We start from the raw sequence: 19907 nt of genomic DNA on the forward strand, positions 1-19907 counted from the left end.
TCCCTTGGCCATGAAGACAAGAGAGCAAATGATAGGGTTGACGAAGACCAGACATCAGGGGCTCCCTGACTAGGGAAGTGAAAGGGATCTGATCTAAGGAGCCTGGCCCAGAGGGAGACTCTTCCTCATGAATACTCCCAGACACACCCCTAAGCTATGCCCTCCTGGGCAGCAGCCCCCTCTGGTAAGGCTCACGCTGACTACCAAGCCCCATGGCCATGGGTCTTGGGCAGTTGCCAAGTCTTTAGGGAATCTTGCCGTCCTGTTCTTCCATGATTGACTTGTCTTCATGAAAGCACCAGGAAGAGAAGGAATTGAGACAGAAAACCTCTAAGAAATAATTGGGGTGCTGGAGAGATGGCTCAGTGATTAAGAGCACTTGCTGCTCTTCCAGAGGACCAGGGTTCATTCCTAGCACCCATATTGCAGCTCGCAACTGTCTGTAACTCCAGTCCCAGGGGATCTGATACCTTCATATAGACATACATGCAGACAGAAACACAATGCACATAAAATAAAAATAAATAAATAACTGGGCAGTGGTGGCGCATGCCTTTAATCCCAGCACTTGGGAGGCAGCCGGATCTCTGTGAGTTTGAGGCCAGTCTGGTCTACAGACCGAGTTCCAAGACTGGCTCCAAAGCTACACAGAGAAACCCTGTCTCAAAAAACCAAATAATAATAATAATTAGCCAAGCAGTGATGGTACATGCCTTTAATCTCAGCATTTGGGAGGCAGAGGCAGCTGGATCTCTGTGAGTTCAAGGCCAGCCTGGGCTACAAGAGCTAGTTCCAGGACAGGCTCCAAAGCTATAGAGAAACCCTGTCTCAAAAAACCAAAATAAATAATAAATATAATAACTAATTGGTAGTATTTTACTTATTTTTTTCTGATTAAAATGAGTCTCTCAAGTATAGAGATTACACATTTAGCAACAAAGTTGGGTACTGAGAGATGAGGTTAGGTGTGGTTTACTGAACACTCACTGAACTCCAGGGTCTCTCCAGAATGGCTGTCAGTAAGGTGGGGCTGCTTTTCTGATTTTATAGATGGAGAAACCGAGACCCGGAAAGACATATGGCAGCCACTGCTCAAGCCCCAGAGGGATGGGTTCTCTCTGCTCTCCGAGCAGGGAAGGCCCCCATAGATTCCCCAGTCCTCACCCCCTGCCTGCCCTGGTCACGTGCAGTGAGGAAGCACATGCCCCCCTCCGCACCTTTGCACCCCCAGAGAGATGGCCAGCAACAGGCTGGGAGCTCAGTGTCTGTGGTGCCGTCTGCTTTGTCTACACATTTATTCCTCTCCATTGACCTTGGGCCCCGCCCTGCAGGTCAGGGTGGCGCCGAGTGTCCAGTGCCACGCCCTCTGTCCAGGCCATTCTTAACATCCCTCCTGCATCACCTCTAGCTGCATCTCACAGCTGGTCCATTTATTGATCCCCATATTTCTCAAGACGTATCAGTGGTGAAACCTATGCTCCTGCCACCCTCACCATTAAGGAACTCACCTTTAAGGGCCATCACACCCTCCCACAGCTGGTGGCTTCATTTCCCAGGTAAGAACCCTGACCTTTTCAGGACAAGGGATGACCATAATTTCCCCGGTGAGTCCCAGTATGGTATCACCCTGGTGCTGGTGGCTGCCATGTCCCTTTGTATGTCAACTCCAGGACCTCCGTGCTTCGCGCCTCCTACCCCTAGTCCACCTCATTCGAGTGGGTACCGAGGATGGCGGTGGGTGGGGCTACTACGGTGTCCTGTGGCTTTTCCTAGTCAGCCACAGTGTGGAAATACTGAAAGGCATTTTTTCAGAAACAAGTGGTTCATAGATTTTAAATAATATTACTAAATGTGGCATTTTTATTTTTATCATCATTAGTCTTTCATTGTGCCTAATTTGTAAGCTAAAAAATTAGTAGGTACTGTTTGGTTTGGTTTTTTTTTTTTTAAGTGTACATTAGGTATTAAGTTTGATACTATCTGGTTACAGGTACCTCTGGGATCTTAGGATGTATCTCCTGAGGATGAGGGACCACTGAAGTGAAAGCAAGGGTGGACCATTAGAATCTCCTCAGCCCTGAGGAAGCCCCCAAAATGTATCAGAATTCCCTTCTTCAGTAGACATAATGTACATGTGGGCTGAGTGACGTCAATAGATCCCCATGGAAGCTCACTGCAGCCCCCTTAGCCTTCAGGCTGACGGTGACTGACACTGTGATCGGGCCTGTTGCTTAGCTTGCGTGCTCCCTCAGTTTCCCCAGAGGCGGCTGCTTCTCGTGGGCCTCCGTGCATGTTGTCGGCTCCCTCTACCCCAGGGCCAGCCCAATGCAAAGAGACCTCAGCCGGGTGCCAGGTGTGTGTGAGTCATAGGAGTTCAGGCTCCACGGCATGTGCGGACGAAGGCAGACGGAGGGGCTATTTTTTCTCTTTCTGCTCCATTGCGCTTAAGTCACATTTTCCTACCCTCCGCTCCAAGCTCTAAAAGCATTTTGTGGTATAAAATCTGCCGTCATCTGATCCACTCTACCGAAATAAACCAGGTCCCCTGCCGTCATCTTCCCTGAAAAGTGCCCCTGCGTCATGCGCTGACTGGTGGGGCGAGGCCTGGCCTGTTTAGAACTCTTCATCATAATCCTCAGAGCTGGGGCCCCATCCTCTCCGCTCCCTGGGGGGGCTGCTCGGGTTTCTCGGGCTGTTATTGCTGGAATGCCAGCTGCTCTACTTAGAAGCATCCACACAGACCTGCTCTGTCTTAGACCTTGCACGCCTCTGCTTAGCTCATCGCAGGAAAGCACCACATGAAAGAGAAACGCCAGTGTGGCATGCCCTCTTCTCACCGCCACTGTCTCCTGGCTTCCTACCCCTCAGCACCAAATGATCCCTGAGTGCACCACTGCCACCCAGAGTCCTGTGGCAGTTGCATGTCGGTAGACGTCTGTTCACAGATAGGAATCCAGAGCTGTGCAATACGTGTAAGAATAGGAATCGACATTTAAAAAAAAAAAAAGTGTATGTACCTTTAATCCCAGAACTTGGGTGGCAGAAGCAGGCAGATCTCTGTGATTCTGAAGCCAGCTTAGTCTACATACTGAGTTTCAGGACAGCCAGGGCTATGCAGAAAAACCATGTCTCAAAAAAAAAAAAATATATATATATATATAACTAAATAAATTTAATATATATGTATATGTGTGTGTATATGTAAAGCATAAGTTAGGTTAAGTTGCAAGTTTTGACAGCTTGTTAGTACAGATGCTCCTCCATGTATGTTGGGGTTGACTTCCATAGTCCCATCATAAGTTGAAAATAGTAAAATCAAAAATATACTTAGGGGACTGGGCATGGTGGCTCATGCCTTTAATCTCAACACTTGGGAAACAGAAACAGGGGAATTTCTGTGAGTTTGAGGCCAGTCTGGTCCACATAGTTCTAGGACATTCAGGACTATGTAGAGAGACCCTGTCTCCAATGTGTGTGTGTGTGTGTGTGTGTATGTGTGTGTGTGTATTTCTGGGCTTCAGATATGACCAACGAGATAAAGTGATTGTCTTGCAAATGAGAGGCCTTGAGTTCGAATCCCGGAACCCATGCAAAGCTGGGCTCAGTTCACACATCTGTGATCTTAGTGCTCCTGTACTGAAATGGGAAGCAGAGCCAGGAGAACCACTGGAAGCTCTTGGGCCCAGATTCTGTGTCAAACAAGAGAACCGACGCCCAAGGTTGTCCTCTGACCTTTTCATGATCTTTAAAAATACAGATTTAATGCAGTTGACCTACCCAGTACCATGGTTAAGCCCACTTACATTAGCCTATTAGGGTTCTCTAGAGGAACAAAACTAATAAAATGAATATATATATATTTATAACAAATATGACATCTATATCTAATTTATCTATTAGAATGGCCTACGGTCTATGGTCCAGCAGCTAGGGCAGTGATTCTCAACCTGTGAGTCACAACCCCTTTGGGGATTACATATCAGAAGATATCCTGGATATCATATATTTACATTACTATTTATAACAGTAGCAAAACTACAGATATGAAGTAGCAACAAAATAATTTTATGGCCAGGCAGTGGTGGCGCACGCCTTTAATCCCAGCACTCGGGAGGCAGAGGCAGGCAGATCTCTGTGAGTTCGAGGCCAGCCTGGTCTACAAGAGCTAGTTCCAGGGCAGAGAAACCCTGTCTCGAAAAACCAAAATAAATAAATAAATAAATAAATAAATAAATAAATAAATAAATAAATAAATAAATAATTTTATGGTTGGCAGTCACCACAACACAAAGAAAGGGTTGCAGCATTAGGAAGGTTGAGAATCACTGAGCTGGGCCAACCATGGCTGCCACTTCAGAAAGTCCAAGGGTCCAGCAGTTGTTCAGTCCACAGAGCTGGATGTCTTAGCTGGTCTTCGGTAGATGCCAGAATCCTAGAGAAACAGATGTCAATGCCAGTGAACGAGTGGACTTGCCAGCAAGAGTGAGAGCAAGCAGGCAGAGAGCATTTCCTTCTTCCTTGTCCTTTGTTTAGACTTCCAGGAGAAGGTGTGGCCTAGGTTAAAGGTGATCTTCCCACCTCAAAAAAGGTCCAGATCAAAATTGAGTCTTCTCACTCTAAATGATTTAGTTAAGAAAACAAAATCCCTCAGAGGTATACCCAGCTGGTTGGCCTTTAAATTAATTCCAGATGCAGTCAAATTGACAACCAAGAGTAGCCATCACACCTGTAGCAGATCAAAGTCACCTGAGAAGAGGTGAGAAAAGGTGGTTGTGGACATGCCTTTGCACCCCAGTGACACTGGCCAACCCTAAATCCATCCAAATCTGAGGGGGACCCTGCAGGCGTCATGCAGGGAAGCGAACTCACAAAGAGATGAGAGTGAAAACCCAGTGCAGACTGACTTCGGGGAGTATGATGCCAGGCGGTTGGTTTATTGTCACCATATTTAAAACAATGCAGTTGGGAGAAAGATTTTCAGGCAACAATTATTTCCATTCCGGGTGCAACAGCCTAGGGATGGAGAGTCTGGGAAAAAGCATTCTGGGGGTTTGGGTGAGGTCTGCAGCCACTGATAGCAAAAAGATTACCAGGTCATTACCAATATCCACTCGCAGCCTTGTGAGAGGAAAGCAGGTGATTTGCCTCCTCCATTGAGAAGAGGGCTCTGTGCATTTCACATCTCTGGTTCCCTGGTATTCTGTGGGCACAAGAACTTTTGCACCACAACTCAAATCCAAGGTTGTACGCTGTCCATTTAACTGGGGGCATTTCTTGTTGAAGAAGCAGGAAGCTGTCAAGTTAAGAGCCAAGACTCAGTCCTGTGGTGGTGTGGCACATGCCTCTAATCCCAGCACTTGGGAGGCAGAGACAGGAGAATCAGAAGTTCAAGGTCATCCTTGGCTATATGAGTTCAAAGTTGGCCTGGGCTACATGAGTTCCCTGTCTCAAAACAAAAATAAGTAAATAAATAAATAGCACAAGCTCTAACATTTTGGACCCCAGTTCAGCCATTTACTGTGTCATCAGCCAAATGATTCCAGACCTCTGAGGGCACCCGTCAGTGCTCGGGACAACCTGCTATGATGAAGAACTGTCTGGACTCAAATGTCAGGAATGCCATAGAAGCTTCTTTGGTGGTCCTTTCTGCAGCTGTGATCTTGCTGTTTGGAGTCTGTTTGCTCACTTCCTGTCTGCAGGAGGAATGCCAGCTCCAAGAAAGTAGGAGTGTTTCCAGTCCTAAGCTTACCCGCCGTTGGACCTATTCAGTCACAGGCAGACAGTGTGGATCTGTGAAACCCAGGCTGCAGTCCCAGGTGACCTGCATATTATATGACCTTGGGTCAGAATTATCAACATTCTAATCCTCCATCATTTACCTGAAAATAGGAGTCTAAGTAGTTGAGAAACCTGGAGTAGGTTAACACTACGGTCCAGACAGACCTGAGTTCAAATCACAGCTGCTTATTTGGTGAGCTTTTGGAGGTGACCCAGCCAAAGCTCACTTTCCTCATCTGTGAAATGGGTTAATAAACCCCTTTCTCATTCAGAGAGTTCATCTGGGAACTACAGGAGCTGGCACGGGTGATAGTGTTTTCTTTGAGCCCTGAACACCGCTGGTGACAATATGGCAAACAAAATGGGCATCAAGGGCACTGTCTCTTCATGAGTGAGCTCACCCTCTTGTGGTGCATGGGCAGGGCAGTCTGATGCCTCTTCGGCACTGATCTCTGACACACTCCCTTTTCTCCCCTCTCACAGATCTGTGCCATCATTGGTGGGACCTTCACTGTCGCTGGCATTCTGGACTCCTGCATCTTCACAGCCTCAGAAGCATGGAAGAAGATCCAGCTAGGCAAAATTCACTGACATCCTGCCCAGCCCAGTGACTGAGGACCAGGGGACCCCGCTAGCCTGTTTCCAAAGCCCTATCTCCTTCTGCCTTCTTTGGCACAGTGTGTGTGGGAGGAGGGGGGTGGTACTGGGTGGCACAAGGTTCCACAGCTACCTCTTTCCCCATATTTTAGATAAATTAACACTGCCTGGAGTCGTGGTGTTCCTTTCCCTACAGAGCCCCAAGATCAGAGTGAGGCATGGGAAGGTACCCAAGGATGCTGGTGACCCCTCGTGGGAAGGCTGTGGTCTTTTCTCTGGTAGGGAATAGCCCTGAGTCCCCACAGAGCAGCTCCCAGCCAGGCTTTGACAATCTTTAAGCCCCCACCATTTGGATACACAACTCGATTTGTCCCCCAGCAGCCAACCTGAGCTCTCAGCCTTGAGACCAGGCTGCCCAAAGGTACAACTAGCTGCCTGGCACTTTCAACATGGAATGGTACTTGGCAGGCAAGCCTTGAGATACGGCACTGTAGCTGTAACTTGCTTCTGCCCCAGTGCTTCTTGCCCAACCTAGAGCCCAGGTCTTCTCCCGTGCTCCATCCCTGCCTCGTTCTAGGAAGCGGATGCCCAGTTGTTTGGCAGAATGGTGGAGACTCAGATTTGCCCACCAGTTCTGAGGCAGCTTACAGGTGCCCCTTCCTCTCTTTGCTCTTCTGAATCCCCCACCAATGTGCCTCAGCCGCTGTGCTATGTGGCAATAGCATTTCTTGGTGAAGGGGCTGGTTCCCACTGAGAAGTTCCCTCGACATCCACTGTTACATTCTGCAGTGCCAAGGGTTAGGGCCATGTGACTGGGAGGGTTATCCTTAGAGGAACACATAATGCACAGTCTGTGCACTTCTGTTTAATCCAGAAGCCCCCTTCCCAGAAAACCACCCCGAGCTCGTCATGACATCCACCTTTGGTCCCAAGGCCTTAGCTGGGGGAACGAAGCAGACCAGCTTCTTCTCTTTGCACCTCTACCTTGTAGGCTCCCGAGGGTGTCCAGCATTTGGGACCCACTTGCCATTGAGATCCCCAATTAGCTGAGCACACATCAACTCATTCCCAACCCCAGGGGGGCTCTAATGTCACCCCTGAGGTGGATTCCTTCCCTGCTTCCGCCCTCCCTCCCCCCCATCCTTCCCTTTTTGTCCTAAAGGGAGGGGCAGTGGTCCAGGCATGAATTCCATGCTGAGAATTTTAGCTATGCTCTCGTGTCCAGAGAGAGAGCCGCATGCCTGGGCTTCATTTTTATGAGACTGCTTGCATACTTTTGTAATGAAGGGGAGTCTCCAGTAGGAAGTTTTTTTTTTATTTTTTGTTTTGTTTTTCTTAAGTAATCTCTTATGGGTAGCTGGATTCTCTGCTCTTTGTGATTTTTGCCTCTGAATTCCAATTAGCAAAACTTCTGTTTTTGTGTAAGTTGAATGTTGTGTATGTAACCGGCCCTGATTTATTTCTGGTATCTGGCCACTTGGATGGATTTCTTTTCTTTTTTTAAACATTCTGTTCCCCAGTTACAGAAAACAGTACCCTTTGGTGTGTAAATCTGTCACCTGTGAAGGGTGGGGTAGGGTGGGTGGACAGGGTGGGAAATACGTGGCATGCATATGAGTTGAAATCCCACATTTGTGAGGGCACAGGGATGTCGGTTTCCCGTGGAAGAGGCGCCTCTGGCTTGTTATTCTTGTAAAGGTATTCTCAAAGGATGTACGTTTCGATTCTTTCCCACTCACTGGGTTCAAATAGATTATTAAAAAGCTGCTTTTCAGAAATAATTGCTGTGACTCTGGTTTGGTTGTGACTGAGTGGCCTAGAGGCCAGGGTGGGACTGGGAGTGAAATCTAATTCTACAGGACCGAGGTTGAAAATGCTAAAGAGAGATAGGCAGTGGTGGTTCACACTTTTAATCCCAGCACTTGGGAGACAGAGGCAGGTGGATCTCTGTGAGTTCGAGGCCAGCCTGGTCTACAGAGCGAGTTCCAGGATAGCCAGGGCTACACAGAAAAACACTGTCTCGAAAGGCAAAAATAAAAAGAAGAAGGAAATGCTGGATCAGGGATCATCCTGGGAAGAGGGGATTCTGATGTCACTGAAGGCCACAGGTCATGCAGATCGTCTGTCCACTCCCCCATAAGGACCCTAGTTTTGCTAATGTGTCTATTAAAAATGAGTCATTTTCTGTTTTTCCTTAAGCACTGACTGGCGTTACCAGAATTTTGGGAGATCCACCTGGGGGTGCCATGTGTCTGGAAAGCAGAGAATTGAGTGGACTGTCTCTCTCTCCATGGACTCCTGATTACAGGGTTAATAGATTGACAGATGTGTGTGAAGTTGATGTGCAACATTGAACAATAAGTTGCTATTTTTATGGTTTCTCCTTTTTGATGATCTCCAACCAAGTGTGGATGCGGGATGTAGAGCACACCCATAGAGAGCTGAATCATAGGCTCGCGTCCCTGGGTGGGCGCAAAGGTGCCTAGGAGGCGGTGGTGGAGGCGCATCTCAAGGGGGAAAAATTCAAGTGCTTGAGAAATGGATGCCACATCACAGGAAGCCTGGGAGAAAGCGAAATGTAGCAGCAATGAGGCACAAGATAAGAAGGGGCAGTTAGGTTTTATTTTATTTTTTGTTTTGTTTGTTTTGTTTTTGCTAGAAGCAATGACAGGCCATTAGAGTTTCGAATCGCTTTTTAAGAAAAACCTTTAGGGGTAGGAAGATAGCCCAGCGGGTAAAGGAGCGAAACCCAGTGACCAACAGGATGGAAGGAGAATTAGCTCCCACATATGTCACGGAACATCATGTGTGAATGTAGACACACACACAAGTAAATGTAATTTAAGAAAATATTTTAAGAGCCAGCAAGGTGGCTCAGTGAGTACCTGGTGACCTGAGTTCAATCCCAGAAACTATGTAAAGGTGGAAGGAGAGAGTGGTCTTCACAAAGGGTGTCCTCTGGCCTCCATATGCATGCCATGGCACATGACCCCTCCACAGTACACCCCCCACACGTACACAATAATAAATGAAATTTACATAATTTTAAAACTGCTGTTGGAACTGGAGGTGGAGCTCAGTATTAGAGGCCCCAGGCTTACTCCCCCAGCACCAAAACAACAGTCAAAGAAACCAGGTGTGTGCTTCTAGAAGGTTCACTATCTGAGGACAGATATGGGAGTGGACAAATGTGGGAGGGGACATATGTAAAAGAACATTCTCTGAAGACCCTTTTCCTCCCCACAGCTGTTTCCTGCCAGTTCTTGGCTGATGAGGTCATGCATTTTATTCTAACCCATCATTGGGAGGTTTGGGCATTCTCAGCATGCCAGGAAGAGGCAGGCATAATTGCATCCTGGTCACACAGCTAGCAGGGGGTACAGTTGGAATTCTAACTCAGACCTGCTTGAGTGCTGCTTGAGTGCAGGGTTCTGAAAAAACACAGGGTTCTGCCTCAGCCCCAAGATCATCAGAGCCACGTCAAAAGGAAAAACTGGAAGTGGGGGGAGGAGGGTCAGAACAAGAGAACCTTTGTGTGTGTGTGTGTGTGTGTGTGTGTGTGTGTACTTTTTTTGTCTCTCCCCCCCCAGTGGTTCTCTTGGGCTGTGGTGGTGCACGCCTTTAATCCCAGCACTCAGGAGGCAGAGACAGGTGGATCTCTGAGTTCGAGGCCAGCCTGGTCTACAAGAGCTAGTTCCAGGACAGGCTCCAAAGCCACAGAGAAACCCTATCTGGGAAAAAAAATGAAACAAACAAAAACAAAACAAAAATGGTTCTCGACTTTCCTAAAGCTGCAACCCTGTAATACCGTTCCTCATATTGTGGTGACCTCCAACCATGAAACTATTTTCATTGCTACTTCTTAACTGCAATTTTGATACTGCTATGAATCATAAATGCTTTTGAGAGAGAAATGCCAAAGGGGCCACGACTCACAGGTTGAGAATCGCTGCTTTAGATGAACCTGTGAGGGACGGAGAGTAGGGGAGTTAAAATGCTTTCCACATCTCCCCTCACACTCTGCACATGGTTTCGTGTAGGGGCCCAATAGATCAATGAGTGGGTGAACACTTGAGGAAGTGTGTAGGGACTGACTTGACTGAGCAGCAGGAGAGCCCGCCAGTGAATGAGTGAACTAACTTCCACAATGACTCCTATGAAGACCCTTCCTGGGCACAGCCATGCTGGCACCTGCCCCTGTGTTTCCAATGAAAGTGACTGGCAGACACTGGGCATGGTGGCACACACCTTTAATCACGTACTCATTTGAGTTCACTGATGACCCTTTCCCCAAACCTTTGCAACCTAGACACACTGACAGTGGATGGCAGTGAAGTCACTGTGGTCTCTATGGCTTTAACTGCGGTAGCATACATTGCTCAAATATAGGCTTCCTCCAAAAATGTCCAATAATCCAATAAAATAAAGTCCAAAACAGAACTGTACTAGTCGGAGCTCCAGTAATACCAGCGTTGGACTTCCCTATTACCAACTCTAATAAGCTAGGAATGCGCACAGGAAGGACCAGCTGAAGGTGGTGTTTCGACATTGGGCACGACATTCTTTCTGCATCTTAGTACCCCCATCTGTTAAGTGAACATTACAGCCTCATAGCCAGCATCTGGGACAAAGTAGGTGTTCAGCAGATGGACCGTGAATGGATGAATGGGAGGGCTAGAGATGCTGAATGAATAATACTTCCCACAGAATAAGCACTTCGGGCTTTTAACATGAAAACAGCGGGAGTTGGAAGCCTTTTTCCTCCATCCTCGCCGCTACAATGCTCAGGGAGGAGCCTTCACAAGGCAGGTGCCTTCTTCACAGCATATGGCATCGCCAGGACCAAGACTTCACGCCCAGAGGATGTGCAGCGTGTCTTAATCGGAAAAACCTGCAGGTGGCGACCGCGCTACCAGCAATCTTCCTACCCGCAAAGCAAAGCTCCTTCCTTAGGCCGGGGTGGGACCCGGTCTGGGACTCGAAGGTGGGCGGGGGCAGCCGCGGACTCTCAGGATGGTGAGCTGCATTTTTCCCAAAGCTCTGTCAAGCAGTTAAAAAAAAAAAAAAACCAAAACAAAACTAAAGAGAGCACACTTCACACTCTCGCCAGTGTGGTGCAACACACGTTTCCATTCACACAGAAAGCTAACCATTTCCATCACTGAGATTAATTATAGGGCTCTGAGCACTGAGGATATATACCTCAGTATTAGAGCGCTAGTCCCAGCATAAAACGTCTAATGTGAAGACTGCAACAAAAGCAAAGTCTGTCTTTTGGATTACCCTGCGTGAGCCCCACACACCTGTTCTTCTTCCAGGTATCAGGAAGACTGATACCTGGTTTGTACCAGGGACTGTTCTGAACACTTTAGGAAACTCATTTAATTCTCACGACAACCTACTAAGAGCATTCCCATTCTACAGATCAGGAAATCAAGACTATAAAGCAGGCAGTTCCCAGATCCAGCAAGAAGGACACAGTTGGAACCAGGTATGACTTTATGATCCAAGGGCTAAACAAACAACCAGAGGGGTGTGTATATATATAAAAAAAAAAACCAAACATTGAAAGAATGCTTTTTAAAAGTTTAGATTTGAGGAACAGGAAAATGTAAGTCAGTGGTAGAGTGTGTGTTTAATGCATTGAGTTACTGGATTCAGCCCCCAGCACCAATAAATTAAATTTTATTTTAATTTAAATTAATCCAGATATATCTCTGGCCTTCCACCATGTGGTGATTTTTGTGTATTTCTTTTGTTTTGTTTTGGTTTTGGTTTTTGAGGCAGGGTTTCTCTGTGTAGCCCTGGCTGTCCTGGAACTCCCTTTGTAGATCTGTCTGACCTCGTATTTGGCTTCTGCTTGATTCTGTCTCCTGAGTATTGGAATTAAAGGTGTTCAGCACCACTGCCTGGCCCACCATGCGACTTTTTAAATTTTTAAAATTTATTTATATTTTTTATGTATAAGTGCTCTATGTGGACACCTGCATGCCAGAAGAGAGCATCGGATCCTATTATAGATCGTTGTGAGCCACCATGTGGCTCAAATTGAATTGCTTGGAATTGAACTCAGGACCTCTAGAAGAGCAGCCAGTGCTCTTTACAGCTGAGCCATCTCTCCAGCCCCCACCATGTGTCTTTATAGAATTGTAGTAGGGCCCAAATTTTTGCATTTTGAGCTTAGTAATCCTGAAGAAACCAGTCATATGACTTTTGAATGGTATGTCATGGTGTTCGAGGAATTTGGACAATGTACAATCAGTCTGCCACATGGACAGATTTCACACACATTGAACCCAGAGACAGGTGGAAAATATTTAGATAAAAAACTAATTGTTTCTCTATATTGAACATGTGCAGATTTTCTTTTCATTCCCTAAGCAATACAGTATAGGAATTCATATAGCCTCTACATTGTACTAGATGTTATATCTAAACATCGTTAAGTATGCAGAACATGCATGGGTTATAGTGATATGCAAGCATTGTGATGGGATGGACTTGAATGTCCAAGGATGGAGGTTCTGTAACCAGGAGGCTGGGAACAACTGAGCAGTACCCGCCCACGTGCCTTCTCCAGACCACTCTGTTGAGGCAATGGCGGTGGGGGGTGAAGTGTTTGGGAATGGTGAGAAGATAAACGGACAGCAGCAAGGAAATGGGACTGCATACAGCTCAGTGACCGAAGTGCTTTTAGGAAATAGGGAATGGGTTTTAGTCTTACTGACAAAAATAATTTTTAAAAACTGGACTCAGAATTAAGTTTTGTGAACCATCTCATGGGAATTTTAGAGAAACCAACAAGGCAGGCTGCTCCCAGGAGTCGCTAGGAGAGTCCAAGAAAGGGACCGAGAATGCACGCAGGCTGGACAGTGGAGGTCTGAAAACAGCTTGTGGTGTGTGTGTGTGTGTGTGTGTGTGTGTGTGTCTGTGTGTCTGTCTGTCTGTCTGTCTTCAGGGGATAATGCCCCAGGTGTCACGACAAGCAAGGTCGGCATTTTAGCGGGTTACAAGCCTCCTCTCTTTCCTCTGGTATTTTAAACCTTAAGGAGGGACAATTTGTGGTGCTTCCCTTTCTTAAAGTTGGTGTGTTATAAAGAAAACAAGAGGTGGGAGGCCGAGCTGATCTGAAGGGAAAGTCCATCCTCAGCAGCCTCCGAGTCGCCTAACTACCCGACAGAATAGGTCCTAGCTATTTGTTTGGCTTTTGAGAGAGGGTATTACATAGTCTAGTCAGCTTTGAACTTTCGATCCCCTGGGTTCCTCCACTCCAGGACTGCAGTGACAGGAATGAGACACCAGACCAGGTTAGAAAATGTCCCAAAAGCCTGGATTGGGTCCCCAATATCAAACCGGAAACTGAAGCCTGAAAAGCACCCACGGGCTTCTATTGCAGGCCTTACAAAGCAGTACCTCCTCTCAAGCCCTAAGACTAAGGGGTTCCAGCGGGCCTCCCCGCCCACTCCACTACGGGAAGAGACCAGCGCCGAGACTCGACTGTAGCCGTCGGGGGCGCTGTCCCGCTTTCCTGCGGCAGAAAGCGGAGACTCGCATCTCTTCTGCGATTGCGCCACGGGGAAACGTCATATCCGACCCTGCGCGCTCTGCACCGGAGCCGGAACTGGTGCGCGAGTGGTGGTGGTTTTCACAGGACTCCTTTTTGGCTGGAGACCTGGCTCTTCCCTACCTCCTGCGGTGCTTTTTATAGGCGATCACAGGGAAGGTCCACCCCGTGGTGACCTCGGACCTCAGCAAAGTCTCAAAAACCATTTCAGTGTCCCCTCTCACATGCTCGGAAAGACCATGTCTTCCCGGCTGTCCAAAGAACTGCGGCGGAAGTACAACGTCCGCTCCGTTCCCATCCGCAAGGACGACGAGGTCCAGGTACATCCAGAAGTCCTCGGGTTGTAGTTACCCAGGGATATATGGTTCAGTAACCCCCTTAGCGTGAAATCCCGGAGTAGTCACATACCCCAAGACCTCAGCAAGGCGACAGCGGGCTTGCTAGACCAGAGCCACTACCATGCCTGTGCTGCTTCAAAGCATTCAGTTTCCCGGTAATAGTGATAAAATAATATATCAAAACTACAAACATCTGCTTTCTCAATTTAGCCCACCGGCCTTTAGTTTGCCAAGTATATAGCTCACGATGGCCCATTGAGCCGGTCTTTGAAGGACAAAATGCTGGAGTATCACTTGAGTTTAGCAGAATTGGTAGACAGGGATGGATCTGAGAGAATTGGCCCTGCAGCCATACTAGATGCGACAGAAATGAGTTGGTAGCAGCAAATCGGGTGCAGAACTATCAAAGACCATGTGTTCCCAGGAGCATAGGCTACGACAGGGCTGTGGGGGTGGGGGGTGAAATAGGCAGAGGTTGGGTTGGTGGCTGGAAGAGGACTATGCACTTAGCAGGCAGTCATTGATCTGGTCATTAGCTGTGAACAGGACTGAGGAAGCCTGGACTACATAGTAAGACTTCTCTCAAATGAAAAAGAAAAGAAAAGGTGCCTACACGGTTTTCCCGGTCACTTGTGAACACCCTCCAGTCTCATCCCTGTCCCTGCTGCCTTGTAAAATCTACTATGAGCTGAGATCCCTCTGTGGCTAAATCCAGTGGCTGTATTTATTATAGGTGCCACCACCGTAGTTCATGCTTGCAGTTGCCTGCAGCTTCTCAGACTCCTTTTCTGGTCGTTTTCCCCTCTCGGATCCCTACCGAACTCCTAGAGTTCATCAAGGCCTGGGTCTGGCCTAACATTCCTCCTTGTTTAGTAGTCTCTCCAAGCTTTAAATGTATGTTCTGTGATAGCAGCTCCCCACTTTTTGAAATTCATTTGTGACAGGATGTCACTGTTTAGTTGAGTTTGTTAATTGTGGTGATAGGGAGCAAACCTGGGGCTCAAGCCTGCTAGGCTAGCGCTCTGCTACTGAGACGCAAGCTCAGGCCTCTAGAGCAGTCTTTGTCTTAACACCTTCTCTGCTTCTAAAATCTGATTTTCCTCTCAGCTTCTATATGTCATTAGGTGACATGTCTCGCAGGATGTCATGAGTCTTTACATTTTCCTTAATGACCCGCACGGAGTAGGGTCATCTCCCTGTAATGCCAACACAAACTGCCCTGTTGTCATCCAAGCCATTTGTATCAGTCACTTCTGGTGTCTCCTTTTCTGATCAGTGACTACATTTGCATATTTACTTGTTAACTGCTTATTGCCCATCCCATGTAAGGTCCATGTGCCAGAGAGTGTCATGTTTGTCACCAGGTCTCAGTACAGAACCAGACTCCTAGCAGGACTCAGTCAATACTTGTTGACTAGGAAAATCATTTATTAAGCAGATGAATATGAAAGGTGTGGTAAAGGAGTTTTAAAAAGTGTATATGAGGTGTGAATTGTGTTTTCTTTTAGATATGAAGAAACTGAAACTCAAGCTAAATAGTGAGCTGAGGATGACCTTGAACCTCTGATCTTCCTGAATGCCGGCCTGAGAACACAGGCACGTGCTCCTGTACTAGACGTACACAGTGCCAGGCACGTGCTCCTGTACTAGGTAAGTGCAGTGCCAGGCATGTGCATACTACGCATATTCTCCACCACTGACTCTGCTCCCAGCCACAGGTTAATTTTGTGTTTGCGGTGCTAGGGTTTGAACCCAGGGCCTTATACATACTAGGCAAGTGCTCTTGCATCCCCAGGCCCATGATACGGTTTTACAATTGTGGGATTTCAAATCGTTGCATGATAGTCTTTGGAAATTTTCTACCCCATCCCCCAAGACAGGCTTTCTTCATGTAGCCGTGGCTGTCCTGGAAATCTCTCTGTGTAGATCCAGCTGACCTCGTACTCAAAGATCCTCCTGCCTCTGCCTCCTGAATGCTGGGATTAAAGGCATGTGCCACCACCGCCCAGCTATGAATTTTCCTTAACAACATTTTCTGTTTAGATGTTGAAAGCTAGAATGTGGCTCAGTGGTAGAACTTGGCCTAATGTGCAAAACCCTGGCTTCTGCCTCGACACTTGAAAAGTGATTATATTCTCCTATTAAATAAATAAATAAATAAATAAATAACAGTTGTTTATTTGTACCATGTATATGAACACATATATGCCACAGGGCACATATGGAGGTCAGAGGACAACTTGGGGGAGTTCTTCTACTGTGTGGCTCCCAGTGATTGAACTTAGGTCCTCAGGTCTGGTGGTAGTGGTCTTTACTTGATGAGCCATCTTGCTTGTCCTGTATTTTTTCAGTCTCAAAACTACTTCTGTAATGACTATCCCTGGCTGAGGAAGAGTCCCCTTCTTCCTAAAGTAAATAAATAAAGGTGAAGAATTTCTGCACAGCCAACCATAAGACAGGTACCTAGCACAAAAGTAGCCAGCTCTGACTGCCACGTCTATTTCCATTCAGAAGTTTGTATGTTTAGCCCATGTGTTCCTGACAGCTTCCTCCATGTGTTGTGCTGTCCTAGGAGGTTTGAGGACACTACAAAGGTCAGCAGATCAGCAAGGTAGTCCAAGTGTACAGAAATCAGTATGTCAGCCACATCAAGCAGGTACAGCATGAGGAGGCTAAGGGCACAACTGTCTGCATGGACATCCACCCCAGTAAGGCAGGGTTCCAGTAGCTAGTGAGAATCCAGATGTTTCCTAAGCAGTGTACCTTGTCAGTCAGACACATAAGAAAAATGTCCATCCATAATCAACACATCACTGAGCTGTGTAAATGGTCTCATGAGAACCTCAGGGAATCTGAGTTCTTGAGGTTGGCTGGCGGGAGGAACCCAAGGGAGGCTCCACCGTTGGGGTCGTGGAGCTTATAAACTTCTTTGGCTTAAAACTCTGTCTCCTAAGAGGTACTTATCACCAGGCTGGAACCAGATAGACAGGAAACAAATCTTCTATGCAAAGCCACGTCTGGTCAAGTTGGGAAAGAGAAAGTCCAATGTAGGGAGCTCAGGAGGACACAGGAGTGAGATGAGCTCTCACGCAGCCAGAGCCAACTGCAGAGGCCTGCTCTTGTGCGGCGTGTTTGAAACTTGACAGAGCGTCTGATGTGTTTCATTGTCTGCTTCATCGCCCACCTGCTCTCTACTGACCTGTCCCTCTGTCAATCTCCTTTTGTAGTTTTGATAATTTATGAATAAAAATTGGAACCATTTCCTAATATCAGGTGGCATTTGCACATTTTATAACGAAATCCACCTATCTGTTGGTCTCAGACATTTATATGTGGAGCAACCCAGCAACAGTGATAACTAGGCCTTGCTCTGTGCCAGTGGAGGGGGAAGGGTGGGGCTCTGGTTTCTGAGGCAGGGAGTTGTCTGGTTGGCATCAGGATACCAACTGGCACCCTCAGAACCACTGGGTTCACAATGCTGTTCACCTGCACACCGGGCCTGATAGAGGGTCCTCAGGCTTCCTGACTGTTGTTTTCCCGATCCCCTCTCCCTTTTTGTTCCCCTTTGGCTGAGACAGGGTTTTTTTGTGTTAACAGTCCTGACTGTCCTGGAACTTGCTTTGTAGACCAGGCTGGTCTCGAACTCACTGAGATGCACCTCCCAAGTACTGGGTCTAAAGGCATGTGCCACTGCTGCCCGGCTAACTTGGGTAATTCTTAAATCCACACAAATTTGGTTGTGTCTGTAGCATATATACCCAGCATACAGCGTGGTCGCCCACCACGTCAGAGGTGTAACCTGCTGAGTGACGTCAAGTGAGGATAATGAACAACTTAACTAGGAAGTTCTGTGTTTGTGGTTTTTGTTATTTTCGGTATTTTGAGATTTATCTTTATGTTAGTATAAGTGTTTTGCTTGCATATATATCTGCGCACTGTGTGCATGTAGTGCCTGAGAAGAACAGAAGAGGGCATCACAAAACCCAAAAGGGTCGTGAGCCACTTGTGTGCATGCTGAGAATCAAATTGAATCCTCTAGAAGAGCAGCCAGTGCTCTTAACTGCCGAGCCGTCTCTCCAGCCTCATGCTGTTGGTATTTTCTATTGAATTTTGTCTTCATTCTTGATCAGCTTTAGGAGTCCAAAAGTTCAATAAAAGTTAGATGTCATTCTAAACTAAGTTTACAGATATGCAAGAGTTCCCTAGAGGAACAGCACCTATAAAATAAATATAGACAAAAGGGGCATTTATTAGACTGCTTACACAGTATGGCCTAGGTCATCCATCAGCAGCTGTCTTCACTGGAGAAGCAAAGACCCCAGTAGCTGCTCAGTCCACAAGCCTTAGAGCTCATATCTGGACTGACACCCTCTTTTATGCTGGGTCTTCCCTCTTCAAATGATCTGATCCAGAAAAATCCCTCTCTGGTGTGTCCAACTGTCTTTTAGTTAATTCCAGATCAGGCAGGCTGACAACCGGTGTGAACCATCACACAGCCTGCAAGCTTAGAAAGCAGTAGTGTTTGCAGCTGTGGCTGCTGAGGGCATGGTGGCTGGAGTAACACGAGGCTCTGCTCCTCCATCACTGATTTACACACACACACACACACACACACACACACACACACACGGAACCCAGCCTGTTATATATCCCCCACCCTAACCTGGCCAAATGGTTTTCTGGCCAGGTGACACATGGAAGCCAGAATGGGATTTAGATCCTCTATGGACATGCATCTGCAGTTGACTCCGATTGGGTATCAGAAGGTCAACAGGCACCATGACTTTGTCTCAGTGAGTACTGCTGTGAAGAGTCACCATGGCAACTATTTATTTATTTATTTATTTATTTATTTTTGTAGCTCTAGCTGTCCTGGAACTCACTCTATAGACCAAGCTGGCCTTGAACTCAGAGATCTGCCTGCCTCTGCCTTCCAAGTGCTGGGATTAAAGGCATACACCACCACCACCACAGGGCGACCATGGTAACTCTTATAAATGAAAGCATTTAATTGGGGCTTGCTTACAGTGTCAGAAGTTTAGTATCATTATCATGGCGGGAAGCCTGGCAGGATGCAGACAGGCATGGTGCTGGAGAGGTAGCTGGGAGTTCTAGATCGGATCCACAGGCAGCAGGAAGAGAGAGGGACACTGGGCCCAGCTTGGGCTTCTGAAACCTCAAAGCCCACCTCCAGTGATACACCTACTCCAACAAGGCCACATCTCCTAATCCTTCCAAATAATGCCAGTCCCTGGTAACTAAGCATCCAAATATATAAGCCTATGAAAGCCATTCTTATTCAAACCACCACAAGCTTCCTGGGAGACACTTGGGCTAACTTATTAGTGTGATGTATGGTCTTTGGCTGTATGTCACCGCATGTGCTAAGAAACACAGGAGTGAGGGGGGAGAGCCACAATCTACAGTTCCTGCCAAGGGATGCAGGAGCAAGATACAGGCAGGACTCCTGGGCTTCATTGTTAAAAAAAGAAAGTAGAAGGGTGGTGGAGAATTAGTTCAGCAGTTAAGAACTCAAGGCTCTTAAGCGTTCAAGTTAAGGCTCTTGCAGAGGACCCTGCCCCCATACTGGTTATGAAGATCTCTGGCCACTGCAGAGGTATACATAACTC

General features: G+C 47.1%; 1 protein-coding gene and 1 long non-coding RNA gene across 3 annotated transcripts in view; both read left to right on the forward strand.

Moving 5' to 3' along the window:
• Positions 1-8156, forward strand: part of Ergic1 (endoplasmic reticulum-golgi intermediate compartment 1) — a 104276-nt gene extending 96120 nt beyond the window's left edge. For both annotated transcript variants that reach the window (XM_038324961.2, XM_038324960.2), the window contains exon 10: positions 6262-8156. In XM_038324961.2, the coding sequence (XP_038180889.1) occupies positions 6262-6369 (108 nt within the window). In that variant the 3' untranslated portion in view covers positions 6370-8156. The remainder of the gene's footprint in view (positions 1-6261) is intronic.
• Positions 8157-13998: 5842 nt separating this feature from the next.
• LOC119812949 lies at positions 13999-19067 on the forward strand. Its single transcript, XR_005285135.1, has 3 exons — positions 13999-14259; positions 15786-15927; positions 18965-19067. It is a non-coding gene; the product is annotated as an uncharacterized LOC119812949 (long non-coding RNA).
• The last annotated feature ends 840 nt before the right edge of the window (positions 19068-19907 follow it).

Source organism: Arvicola amphibius, chromosome 4 (genome assembly GCF_903992535.2).
Source record: "Arvicola amphibius chromosome 4, mArvAmp1.2, whole genome shotgun sequence".
NCBI classification, from domain to species: domain Eukaryota; kingdom Metazoa; phylum Chordata; class Mammalia; order Rodentia; family Cricetidae; genus Arvicola; species Arvicola amphibius.